At 49.0% G+C, this 13,751-nt stretch overlaps 1 protein-coding gene across 1 annotated transcript; it reads right to left on the bottom strand.

The window, feature by feature from the left end:
- Positions 1 to 2,709: 2,709 nt before the first annotated feature.
- Positions 2,710 to 13,751, bottom strand: ANKS3 (ankyrin repeat and sterile alpha motif domain containing 3; the record flags this gene model as incomplete). The annotated part of the gene is made up of 15 exons (XM_079543002.1): positions 2,710 to 2,792; positions 3,261 to 3,344; positions 4,202 to 4,287; positions 5,431 to 5,603; positions 6,181 to 6,322; positions 6,550 to 6,674; positions 7,175 to 7,342; positions 8,142 to 8,257; positions 9,427 to 9,552; positions 10,753 to 10,911; positions 11,209 to 11,344; positions 12,008 to 12,089; positions 12,510 to 12,631; positions 12,847 to 13,045; positions 13,582 to 13,751. 15 exons carry the CDS (start codon positions 13,749 to 13,751, stop codon positions 2,710 to 2,712), a joined length of 1,971 nt encoding a protein of 656 aa, XP_079399128.1.

Raw genomic sequence — 13,751 nt, 5'->3', positions numbered from 1 at the left:
AGCACCAGACACCCTGCTGCTTGCACAGCTGCCCTTTCAGCACTGAATACTGAATTACCGCCCTGAATGGAACACTACTCTATAAAACCCCACTCCTGGTGATCCCCCTTGGGGCATCTGGGCTCCTGCAGAACCCATCCCATGGGACTCCCTTCTTTCACACTTACCGAGTCTCTGGCCCACCCGTACTCCAGAACAGGGAACAAAGGACAAGAGTCAGATGTGAGCAGAATCAACGCCCCAGCTGAGCACACTGCAGCACTGCAGGCTGTACCCACCTCTGCGTCCCCAGGTCGTCCCCAGGCAGCACAGTCACACTAGATGCCATCCCCACCAATGGGGGACTGGGCTCCAGCTCACCTGAACAGCTGTGGGCAGCTGATCAGAAGTGACAAGCTCAGCGGACGGAGCAGAGATGGATTGTTGTGCTTTTTCTGGCCCTTAATCAGAGGTGCTGAAAGAGCATGCAGTTTCTTCTCAAGGAATAGATGGAGACCATTACAGATTCCTCAAGGCCATCAGTCAGACAGAAGATAATTCTCCCACAACACTCAGCAGTACACAGGAACAGTCACTGCAGTTCTGGAAGCCATTTCACATCCACGTAGCAGTCACCAGCGCCCACTTGGACTCAATGATCTCTGGAGGTCCTTCCAACCCCTACAATTCCAGCATTCTGTGATTCTTTGCCCAGCTCCAAGAGATCAGGCAGTCCCCCTTGGGAGGCAGCCTTTTCCCCACACCTTTTCACAGAATCACAGAATTGTAGGGGTTGGAAGGGACCTCCAGAGATCGAGTCCAACCCCCTGCCAAAGCAGGTTCCCTACAGCAGGTCGCACAGGTCGGCATCCAGGCAGGTCTTGAACATCTCCAGAGAAGGAGACTCCACCACCTCCCTGGGCAGCCTGTTGCAGTGCTCCGTCACCTCACTGTACAGAAGTTCTTGCGCATGTTTGTGCGGAACTTCCTATGCTGCAGTTTCCAGCCGTTTCCCCTTGTCCTGTCTCCACTCACCACTGAAAACAGTCTGGCCTCGCCATTCTGCCCCCCACACCTTAGATATTTATAGACCTGGATCAGGTCCCCTCTCAGTCTTCTTTTCTCAAGGCTGAACAGACCCAGTTCACTCAGCCTTTCCTCATAGGAGAGATGCTCCAGGCCCTTCACCATCTTCGTGCCCCTCCACTGGACTCTTTCCAAGAGATCCTTGTCTTTTTTGTACTGGGGAGCCCAGAACTGGACGCAGTGCTCCAGATGAGGCCTCACCAGGGCAGAGTAGAGGGGGAGGATCACCTCCCTCGACCTGCTGGCCACGCTCTTTTTAATGCACCCCAGTAAGCCATTGGCCTTTTTGGCTACAAGGGCACACTGCTGGCTCATGGCCAACCTGTCATCCACCAGGACACCCAGGTCCTTTTCCGCAGAGCTCCCCTCCAGCAGCTCATCCCCCAACCTGTACTGGTGCTTTTGTTTGCCCCATGAAACTACCTCACACTGCCTACACCAGGATATCTCGGCAGGCTTCTTTCCCAACGCTGAAGCCTGAGAACTAAGAGCAGGCAGCAGCCAAGGACTGAAGCGTGGCAGTGCAGCTACATTTGAGGTGGGATTTCTTTTATCCATCTTAACCAACCAATCCATCAGCCATGGTTCTGCCTGCCTTGGCGCTCTGCTGCTTGCCAGAGGCAAAGCAAACCAAACAGTCTTGAGCTTTTCCTTCTCTCTCATGCCCTTCCAGGGACACATCTGCTTTGCAACCGCTGTCAGTGCTGGGATCCTGGCACCAGCAGACCTGACCACTGGAGTCTGCTGCTTGTAAATGCTTGCCACAAAGCATTTACCACAAAAAAGACCTTTGGAAGAACACGATCAAAATGAGCCCTGAAGGGGGCAAGAATCTGAACTGAACCAAGGCAGGCTAGCTGAAGGGAGTAGTTTTGAAGTATAGATCTGAGACAACAGCAGGGAAGATGTTCCAGCTAGACTTGGCTGCATGTGTTTCTCAGACATCACCAACTCTGCTCACTTTACTCATCTCACGAGCCTGCACTCCTTACTGCCTCAGACACATTTTCTGTGTCAGCTCCTCAGCGACTACCACTCATCAGTTGGAGGCCTTGGGGAGGATAGGATGTGGAAAAGGATAATTAGTCGATGGCTGTGGGCAGCTGCCAGCTTTCTAACACAATGTAGCCCTGAACAACAAAGGCTGCAGGAAGTTGAAGGCAGATAAATCCTTTGGGCTTCTTCTCTTAACTTGAACTTCTGATACAAACAGCACAAGTCCTGGGAACCTCGACAGGAACCAGGCCCAGAGAGCTGCCATGCCCTTGTCCTCCGCCATCCCTCTTCCTCCTGGCACGTTCTGATGGCCGAGACCTTTGTCCACACATCTGCCAGCTGTCACAACGCTCCGCAGAGCTGCGGCTGCCAGCACAGTGCTGTGCTCCTTCTCCCTCCACGCTCAGATTCCGGGTGGAACAGTCACCCGACGTCAGCATTCCTGCGGGCACCAGGAACAGCAGCACAGTGACCCTTCCAGCAGAGCACACAGACAACGCGTTTCCCAAATGAAAATCCCAGTCAGAGGCTATGACAAGCACTGAGCACGTGCAGCAGACAGCTGCTACCTGCTGTAAGGAATAATGCCCCCCCAATCCCGCGGCCCCTCTGTGGCTGTCTTTAGTTCCCACTCACCATCCTGCTTCGTTATGGCTCTAGCCAGCTCTGCGCACCCTGCCCTGGGGCCTGGAGCCTTTGGAGGTTTTGAGTTACCATCTGCAGAGCTTTTCCTGAGGGCAAACCAAAAGCAAAGAGTCATTATAAGCTGCACATAAGTCATTACAAGCCTGCAAGTGGTCAAGAACAGCCTGCAGACTGCTGTCCTGCCTTTACCCTTGCAGCTTTCAGGGCTCTGAAACAAGAGCCCTGTTACTTGGACAAGCTCCTGTCTTCAGGACACAGGGTTTCCAAACCCCTGCACCAGCAGCTCTGATCACTGATCAGTAGGAGAGAAATGGGTTACGGACTCCCTTCTCTCAGATCAGATCTGTCAGCAGAGGATGAAGCACAGCTCAACATCTACAATGAGAATTAAGTGCAAGAAAATGCCAGTGACAGCTTTATAGCTAGGAGACTTCCCAGGATGAGAGGGGGTTACTAGGTCCCCCCAACCCACACCTCTGAAATGATCAAACCCTGCCCTGCCACACCTCCCTCCTCCAGCAGTCACGCCATGTGAGCAGAGTCTCCCCCCTTACCCATTTCTCCCACGCATCTCTCAAGGACAGCTGACAGCTCAGGCAAGCTCAGAGACTTCAAGGACAGTGGCCATCCTTCCCGTGCTGGAAGAAAGGAGCCACACATTTGTCAGTAAGCCTGTTCTCTGCAACAGACAAGGGTTTGTGCTGCTGGGAAGTACACCAAAAGTTGTTTCAGTTATGGGTTGAATCACAGGTGAAGAGAGATGGAATTTCTTGTGACAGAAATTAAGTATTTGTTTTCAAGCAGCTCTACCACTTATGATTTTTCCCCCCCCAAAGCACTGGTTAGATCACAAACAAAGATCTCAGATTAACTGCGGTGGACTGAAATCATCATCTCTGTCCATCTCACTTTCACCACCCAGGCAGCAACGGACACTGCATGTAGGGCAGCACGACTGTTTGCAAGCTCCCTGTGGTAAGGAGCTGCTGGGCCAACCCTGTCCAGTCACATATAGCAGTTTGCCTCAGTACACGAGCAGCACAATCCCCCAGACCCGGTCAGAGACCCAACAACCATCCACCTCTTCTGATTCAGACCCTGCTGTAGTGCACACTGCTGTGACACACCTGAGAGACCCGCACTGCAGAGCAGGAAGGGGAAGCTACAGGCACATGAAGTAGGACTCCACTGAGTGCCTGTGCTACAACTTTGCATTTTTTAGCCAGAAACAACTGCCAGGCCCTCGAGCTTGCCACCTGCAAAGCATCAGAGCCCCAGGGAAATTCTGTTGCAGTGAAGAGGCAAGACCTTTATGCTTAAGTGGAGGTGTTTAACTGCTCATCTGTTCCCATACTACATCCAGTGTCAGCAATAGAAGACAGGCATACAGCCTGCACTGGGCTCTCCCACTGCATGCTCACCCCCTGCACCTGTTTACCCACCCTGCACCCATTTTAGTTTAGCAGCTCTTCCATTTCCAGCACTTGAATCTCACCAGTTCCCAGCTGCCCCTTTGTGTCCAGCACTCTGCCAGCTGCCTGCTCTTGTGTTAGCCGGGAGGACAGCTCTGCTTGACAGGATCTGCCAAACAAGACAAATAAAGCCTGTTAGAGGTGCACAGGGTGCTTTCTGGAACAACATGCTGCTCTGTGCCCTCCTACATCCTGCAAGTACCTGCTTGGGATGCCGAGGGACCACATTTAACGCCCTGGGTTACAAACTGCTCCTTGTTCCTTCCCAGGAAGAGGAAGACGTGCCCCAGACAAAGCTCAGGGCGCTCTCCACTGTGCCCCATCTCCACAGCAATCTCTGCCCCTGTCCACAGAGGAGCTGCGGGGGGAGAAGAGAAGGAGGGGGCGGAGTGAGCAGGAGAAAGCCTAAGCCAGGGGCACCTGGTTTATATGAGAATCAAGCCCAATCCAATGTTCCTAGCAGACAAATGAAGCTACCTCAGGACAGGGGCACGTGTAACGTTTTGATTGACGCCACACCATCAGTTCAAACAGTGCAGCCTCAGCTCCTCAGGGGGAGGAGTGCTCTGGGAATGTCACTCTGCTGTCCTTTGGAAACCAAAGCCAATCCCTGGCTGCCCCACTGCCCTGTTGGCTAGCAACTATAGCAGTAGGACCATTGTAATCTCAGTCCTACCAGCCAACAGACCAGAGCCCGTGACAGACCAGGAGTTCAGCTTGGGTCAGGAGAAAAGCACCAGAGAGGCAGCAAAGTATATATTACAAGGAAGGGAAAGATGGAACACATAGGCAGTGGGCAAGAACAAGGCAAGCTTTTCTGTCAGGCATCAGAGGCAGGACACTGAAAGCCCTCTAATACTATTTGGAAGTTAGAAACTCTTTCCTGCATTCATGCAATCACCAAACTACACCCTGGTAATCAGGTTTCACGTAAGTATAAACAAACTACTTCAGCCTTTGGTTTCAAAGGTGAAGGTGCTCAGCTCCTTTGAGTTGGTACAGGAGCACTCAGCATCTCTAAAAGGCTGATTGTGAACATTCACAATCCACACATCTGACTAAGGGTCGATATCCATTCTCATGGCTGTGACTTTCCACTAGAGAAAGTGAAAGAGAGAAGGTTCAGACGCCTAGCGAGCTCTCCTGCCTCACACTAGCAGTTACCTCTAAGACTGCCAACATCTGATCTCTGTATTGCCCAAATTCCCATTTTCTCCATTAGCTTCAGTACCATTTTCTGGGAGCAACTTACTTGATCTGGTCCAGCAAGACCCCAGCATCCTTGGTGACAGTCTGCGCCTCTCGGAGCTGGCACTGCACAGCATTCCAGGTCTCATCTCTCTCCATCAGACAGCTTTCTGCCACTGCACGCAGCTTCTGCTCTTGGCATACCTGGCCCTTCATCACCTCCACCTCTTCACATCTCTACAGCAGGGCAGAAAGGAACAGATGACTAGGCTGCAAGTACTGTACATCACTACCAAACACCTGCTCTGACATCTCTAACTTTATTGGATAGGGTCCCTATAAAAAGCTTGCCAGAACCAACAAAAAGGAAGCTGTCCCACTGTTCATACGCTACAGATTCTATCCAGAGACCAACTCGAGGTTACAGTTTCCTCTTGCTCTCTATTTCCAAAGACATTCAGTTGATCCTATTTTCTATACTGATATAAGCCTATCTGCTAATGACTTCACATACAGCAATGCTACCAAAAAAACAAAAGCAGGCATTCAATTCCATTCACCTTCTCACCCCTCCTCCTCTCTGCTTTTAGTTCTCAAGCAGAAGAGAAACAGATGAGAAGACTTTGCAAGCATGAAGCAGAGACAGGAGCATAATTTGCTCTTATGGGTTACGGTCAGTGGACACAGCAGATGTTGAGTAGATCAGTTATTCGTTCCTTCAACCCAACCCATGGGAGGCAGAACATAGCAATATGTTGCTGAGCATTCCCTAGAGCATAACGTGCCACTGAACATCTCACAGCAGCTTTCTTACCTTGTGCAGCTGAATGGCCAGCTCCTGCATCTCAGCTTCCAGCCGATCCGCATAGGCCAACTCCAGGGCATCACTGGGCGGCCGAGCATTGCTGTGCCACCGGGCAATAGCTGAAGTCATCTTCCTCTTGGGTCCAAACAGCCTGGTGGAAGAATGGCAAATTCAGGGGGCAGACACTGTACCACCTGAACTCCTCCGCAACCTCCTGCCTCCTTCGAGCACCTCCAACAAGAAACTTGCTGCAGCCAAAAACTAAGGGATATGGGATCTGTGTGGGAGGCTGCCTAACTAGAGAAACCCCAGCTAAGCTTTTTTGACCAGGCTGCACGTGTGGCTTTAGGCAGAAAGAACTACCTCACAGACACTCACGTGATGCCAATTTCCTTCAGATCGCTCTCCGTGAGGGTCAGGAAGATGCGGAGGTCAACATCCTGCTCTTCAAACACTTGCAGGTACTTCAGGCACCCAATTTGCTCAAGGAACGTTGCAAGGTCCTGCAGCACATACAAAGCAAACTATTTTTACCACCACGAACAAAACCATTACCACCCTCTTTATCAGCAGCAACATGAGGAAGATGCTGCTATGCCTTCCTAAGTTCTAGCAACAATCTCTACTTTCCCTTAACTGCCCTTCTTTATAATCACACAACACAAGTGGACTGGCCTGCACACTGCAGTCATGACATCCTGTAACAAGTGCAGAGAAGACAGATCAATCAACACTTGCCCTAGGCCCCATAACAGCCCCAAAGGGATCCGGAATACATCTCCAAGCAGCAACATCTAAACTGGCAGTTTATCACACCACAAATCACTCTTTCACAAGCATTTATACCTGGACAGTCATTTGGCATCAAAAACATTTTAGGGTCACCTTCCCTCTTAGCTAAGAAGGCCAGGAAAGCAGCTTGGATAACCTCAAAGAAACCCCCAGTCTTGACACAGTGATGCAATCTGCATCACTTCAGACACAGCTTTCTGTCCTCAGTTACCTGGGGTCCTGTATAGGCAGGGGGCTCAGGAAAGATGAGGTGCTGACTAGAGGCTCCAGCCTTCCCTGGGCAGTGGCTCCACTGACCATCACTGTTGCTGTAGCGATTCTTGACCTTGAAGCTTTTGGCTTGTTTCCTACTTGGAGGACTGCCTGCATGGTCAGAATCCTGAAGAAAAAACAGGAAACAAGGTGAAGGATGGTCATGCAGAGATACCAGGATCACAAGTGCAGGCTCCAAGTCCAAAGCTCTGAATCCAGGCAGGGGCCTACAAACACAAGCAATAAAAGCTAAAGACAGACATTGTCAGAAAGGGTTGAGTCAAATCACTGTCAAGATGGCAGCATGTTACAGTATGACCATCTGTAATGGTGACAGGCTCCTACAATCCCAGACTATGAAGTAACATGCTGCAAAGAGCAGCAGTGAATCCTCCCTGAACCACTACAATGCTTTGAGCTTCCTTTGGTGAGAAGCACAGAGAGGACTTGTGGCTCTTCTCTGCAGCAGCCCAGAGCTGGCTTTAAAGAATGAGCTGTGACTCGAACCACAGAAAGACCGTCACCTCTTCTTCCCCTTTCATGTTTCAGAATCAACAACGTAACACTGTTGTGCTTCTCTAAACCTTACAGAACTGCCCGATATCTCACCAAGCTGGAAAGCACTGACACACCTCTTCTAGTAAGAGACAGACACCCTTCACAGACTGCTAACCAGATGGCATTCAAGGAAGTGTTCAGAAGCAAGAGAGAGATTAGAAAAGTGCTGACCCACCATCAACAAGCTATGCTCTCCAATAGCTGGCTACCAGCCAGAGATCAAACAAGCCAATCCCCAAGTAGGGAAGCTTGTTTTCCTGTCCCAGTACACCAGCCATCCTCACTCAGCCTGGTGCTACGGCCTCCTGGGGAGGTAGCAGGCTGTGGAAGGGTGACAGCACAAGCCAAAGGAAAATGCACAACCTCACCTCATTGCTTTCCAAGGAGCCTTCGCTGCTGACCCCCAGGGCTTTGGTCAGGCATTCGCTGCTGCTGCTGCTGCTCCTGATGGCTGGTAGGTTGTTGGTGAAGAAAACATTATCCTCTGGAAAGGAATAGGGGAAAAAAAAACCTTCAGGTTGCACTTGATCACAGTCAGGACTGTTTGGCCACACAACAACTAGTGAGATCTGCTGGGCGATAGAACAGAAGCCTTGCTTGGGTTTCCTCTTCACATGCAACATTCACGATACAAAATGATTCTGAGACAAATATCACAAGCCTGACTCCAAGCACTAGACTTTCTCTAAGCCAGTTTAAGCACCACAGAGAGCAGGAAGGCCAGGTGTGGATGCTTCTGAGTCTCTTGATGGCTGAGTGGAAAGGTGGCTCATTGCCATTAAGCCCACACTCCCCTTACTAAAACCCAGGAAAGATCTTTCCCTGAGCACAGAGCCAACAGTGCCACATCATCCTCTGTAGGAACTGCCCATAATACCCTTCATTGTACTGTTTTACAGGAACAGAGAATGGTTGAGTTTGAAGGCACCTCCTGAGGCTTCACTGTCTGAAAATCACACTGAAGCCAATTAGAACCATGTAGAGGAGCATATTCAAGGACAGAGACTCTGCAGCTCCTCTGGGCACTCTGCTCCAGTCTCAGACACTTACACAGTAAGAAGACATTTTCTTAAATTCAGAGGGAAACTCCTCTATTTCAGCCTGTGCTTATCACCCCCCGTTCCATCACTGGATGGGAATGAGAAGTGTCTGGCTCCACCATTCATTTATTTGTACATACTGATACTCCCACAGAGCCTTCTCTTTACACTAAACCATCTTGACTCACTTGAGCATTTTCTTGTGAGGGAGACACTTCAGCCTTCAACATCTTAGTGGCCTTTCCCTGGATTCTGATTCTTTCTCACTCAGGGAAAGTCTTCCTTGCTCCAGACCTCTCCCTGCTCCAGACTCCAGGTTCTGGGAGCTTACTACCACAGACAAAGGTGAAGCCAGCATTCAGAACCTCACTTTTTTTTTCCTCCCTGTCCTCACACTGTGGCATCCCACTCTGCTTGGAGAGTCGAGCAACCTCTTTCTGGCCACTAATACAGTGGTGTGATGATACAGACCAAGGTCAGAGGTGAAGATCCAGCGACCACAGCTGCCTAACAGTCTAAGGGCATTGGGAAGCAAAGATGGAAGCCACAGGTCTGGTCTCACCACCCAGTTGTGCACGGCAAGTCACACTCTTTTTCTAAGGTAGTGACTTACCCCTGCTGCTGCTGCTCTCCACATCTTGCTCATTAATTGGAGAGGTCACATCCCTGTTCCGGATATCATCAGCTTCACAGCTGCCATCATCACTGAAGGTAACATAACCTTGAGGCAGGACTTGCTCTGTGTGCAAGAGGAGAGAACAGAGCAATTAAGATGCAAGTTACCAGGGAGGTTCCAGCAGAAGGAGCAGTAGCTCAGGTATTTGAAAATAATCAGAAGACCTGTTTCAACTAACAGAAGCCATTTTTTAAAAGCACACAACAATTGGAAAATGCTCACTGTTCTGCTCACAGAGAAGCAGAATCATTTCTGACAGGTTCCTGGCAATGCCAAAGTATCTGCAGGCATGCCAGCAGTCACATACAGAAAGAGCAGATCTCACCTAGCTGGGAAAGGGGCTCACTGACTGTACAGCAATTCCTCTCAGGAAGCAGCCAAGGACCAAGAGATGCTCTCCTCCCTGTGGCTGGCCCTTATATGAACTCAGAGGTTCCACCCTACCCTGGGCCCACCCTCCCTGGTGGCATGGGAAGTACAGGTGCAACCAATTTGCCTGTGCTCCCTGGGCCAGCTACAGCCCTTCACCAGGTGCTCACTCACCAGCTCCTCATGACCCAACACATCCCCCAGATACCATCTACAGTTCTCCCTACATCAAATCAGCTGTGCTTTATTTACATGGCAGCACTGATGAAAAGACAGAGGAAAGAGCTGAAACAAACTCAGCAGAGATGCACCTCACTTATGGAGCAGCTTTCAGCAGTTCTCCTCACACCCCCACCACTAAAGTGGGAAACCCACTTGTTTAAGAAAGCAAGATACCAACTTGCCTCCAGCTAAGCACACCCTGCAGAGCTAACCTCTCTGCACCTGTGATAACAGCCCAGCAGCATCCCACTCATTTCAAAAGCTACTGCTTTGATACCTACTGCACCATGGACAGCAATTGTATCAATGTTAAAAGAATGAACTAAGCTTTGAATATGCTCTTAAATTCCTATTTTTTTTTCTTTAAAGTAATATTTCAAGCATGAAGGAAGACAAAACAGAGGTCTGGAAGCAGCAAGTTCACTCTCATTATCAACAAGTGTTTGTCCTGCATACAGCATCCCATTCATCAACATCCAGCTCACACCAATGCACTCAGTGGGTTTCGTTTTGCTGTTGCATAACCTTGTAGGAGGGAGTTAAGCATTTTTGTTTCTGTATAAGTCATGCATCAAGAACTCTAATGAAAAAAAATATTGTGCTTTACAGCTCCTTCTGTGCCAACTTGAGAAATCACAAATGACTCTCAGCTAGGCTCCTAACCATTCTTACCATAGCAAGACTGCTTCTTTCCCCCAATTCCAACTGCTGTTATCTTAGCCAAAGCCTGGGGTCCATCGTGGATGCTGGGACCCTTCGTCCTACGAACAGGTCTCTGCCTCTGGGGAGCAGAGCACGATTCATCTGAGGAGCTCAGCTCTTCATACTTTCCTGTGGTCCAAAGAGAGATTGTTAGCAGCATGGTAATTCATGTACCTACTTACTATTGATCCTACAAGAGCAACAGAAAAAGAAAGTGTTATAAGACAGGAGAGAGTTTAACTAGGTCAGAAAGGGGCCAGTAAACCATAACAAAAAGAAGTGTTGCATCCCTGCCTCTTACATCCTCACAAGCACTGGAAATTCCAGGTCAGAGCAGCTAGTTTTACCCATATATACATAATGCCACACTGATCAAGCACCTATCTTCAGGTTCTATCTTAAAACAAGCAAACTAAAACCTGTTACCTGGTCCCCTGCAGAACACCTTGGGCACTGGGGCTGTGTGCAAGTCTATCAACCCCACAATCTTTGTATGCCCATACTTCATGGCCAGCGTCCGCGCCGTGGCTCCAGTGTTATCTCTGGCATCTGCCTTCACCCCCTACAGGAAAACAGGCATTTGAAAAGCTTATAGCAGGTCACTATGAAATAAGATACTCAAGACAAATTGTCTTAGTTTCTCAAGGCTACCAGAAATACAGGCTCACCTTTGATAGTTCAAGCTCCACTAATAAATGCCTTTGTTGCCTCTCTAATCATTTGCTCTCAACAATCCCCAAACACGAAGCAGCTTTCTTACACAGCTCTTGTGCACTGCCAGGAGCTAGCTGGTTTTTTTTTATCTGAATGCTTTGCATTGCTGCCTCCTTCTGGAAGTAAGCTGGGCCATTAAATGAGATATTAAAAACTAATTGTTTGACACTAAGACACATGAATGCCAATAAGCTTCAGGGCCAAGGCAAGATGTCCACTAGCCCAAGCGTATAAGCTTGTGAACACAGCACAGAGATTACTGAATTAGCTGCTTCCTGATTGAGCCAGGATTCAGTCACATCAGATAGACCTTATACCTGCTTGTGAAAGGCAAGCATTGTACAATTAGAGTACTAGCCTTCAGAAAACAGATGCTTTCAGAAACGTGGGGCTTCAGATCAGAGATGATTGTCAAAGATCAAACACTGAAAAGATGGATATTAGCCTTGTGCTATTTCCTCTGAGGGTCAGAACTACAGATTTTCATTTAGAGACCTGTCTGGACACTCACATGATTGAGAAGGTACTGAACAATTATCTCATGGCCAGAAGCAGCTGCTTCCATCAGAGGAGTATATCCATACACAGGCTCTCTAGAGAGAAAAAAACACACAGGAGCTAAAAATAATCAAAGAGAAAACATGTTTCTTTTGTTGACATATTGTAATTGGCTTCACCTTTATCTGAGTGATATGTTGGCCATTCTACTGCATTCTGGCCTCTCAATAAATATAGCAAACATTACTCTGTACAGAAACAGGCTATTCCTCCAGCTGCACTCCTACCTCTCAGTGACAAAACCCCAGGACCTAACAAAGCAAGAACCTCCTGCTGTTCTTAGGCAATTTAATGTGCATAAACATACCAGCAGATCCCAAGTCACAGGAATTCACCGCACACTTCAAAATGAGTTCAGAAGGTGCTGTGCTGTTTACTTTCAGTTTACCCCACAACTAAGCCAGCAATAAATCTCATCTCCCTTGACAGAAATTAAGCAATAGATTCCTCCTTACTTGCAGTTGGCATTCGCCCCGTTGTCGAGTAAGAACTTGACCATCTGCTGATGTCCAGCACTGGTACAGTGAAATAAGGCAGTCCAGCCATGAATATCTTTCATCTCCAGCTCTGCGCCTTGCTTCAAGAGAACAGAGAATGTTCTTTACTGCATCCCCTCTGCTGGGTCTCTTAGCCACTGCCCCTCTGTGCTGCGATACCAAGAGAGTTTAAATCCCTGTCAGGAAGCTGGACTCAACAGAACAAATAACACAGTGGTTGCAGCTGATGAACAAGCCTACTCTGTGCATTTAAGCCACATAGCATGGCTTTACCTATTCCTCACAGAATACACACCTGGAGAAGGAAGTAAGCAACGCTTTCATTTCCACAGCTGGAGGCTAACATGAGCGGTGTCTGCCCCTCTGGGGTTGGGATGTTCACATTCACCCCTGCCTCCAGCAGCAGGTGCACAATGGTGTCATGGCCAATGTAGGAAGCGTACATCAATGGAGTCCAGCCACCACAATTCTTCTTATTTAAATCCACGTCTCCACTAAATAAAAAAAAAAAAAAAAAAAAATCAGCTAAATTACTGGCCTGGAGCTTGCAGTAGGTGCCTGTAGTCTCTACTACCATCACCATATTGAAAAAAAGACTTAAAAATACATCATCCAGCACTGAAGGCTGCATGGGAATTCCTGCCAGCTCTGGAAGCTTCCATCAAATTACTGAGAGCTTTTAATCAGCAGCCTTGACCCCTCCACAATTTTGTGCCTAAGAACACATGCAGAGTTCCACAGGGTTGCCCCTGTGGCAAAGTTACACTTGCACAGCAGAATCATAGAATGGCCTGGGTTGAAAAGGACCACAGTGATCATCCAGTTCCAAACCCCTGCTACATGCAGGGGGGCAGACCAGGCTGCCCAGAGCCACATCCAGCCTGGCCTCAAATGCCTGCAGGGATGGGGCATCCACAGCCTCCTCTGGCAACCTGTTCCAGTGCATTAATACAAAACAAAACAAAACAACAGAGAAAAACCTTAGGTCACTGAGAATAGCTGAGCTGTGCTCTCTCCAACCCCTCCTTACCACTGAATACACTCCTGCACCACTTCATACTGGCCAATGGAAGAGGCTGTGTGCAAATCCAGGGGAACATCCAGCTCTTCCCCACACAGCATCTGACCCACGCCGTGCCACATGGACAGACTGCGGCTCAGCAGCTCCGACTCGCTGGCTTCATCGCTCAGCTCTGACAT

The sequence above is a fragment of the Tetrao urogallus genome, assembly GCF_951394365.1.
Source record: "Tetrao urogallus genome assembly, chromosome: 15".
In the NCBI taxonomy this organism is placed as follows: Eukaryota; Metazoa; Chordata; class Aves; order Galliformes; family Phasianidae; genus Tetrao; species Tetrao urogallus.
Note: the sequence above shows the minus strand (reverse complement) of the source record. Positions and strands in the feature narration are given on the sequence as shown.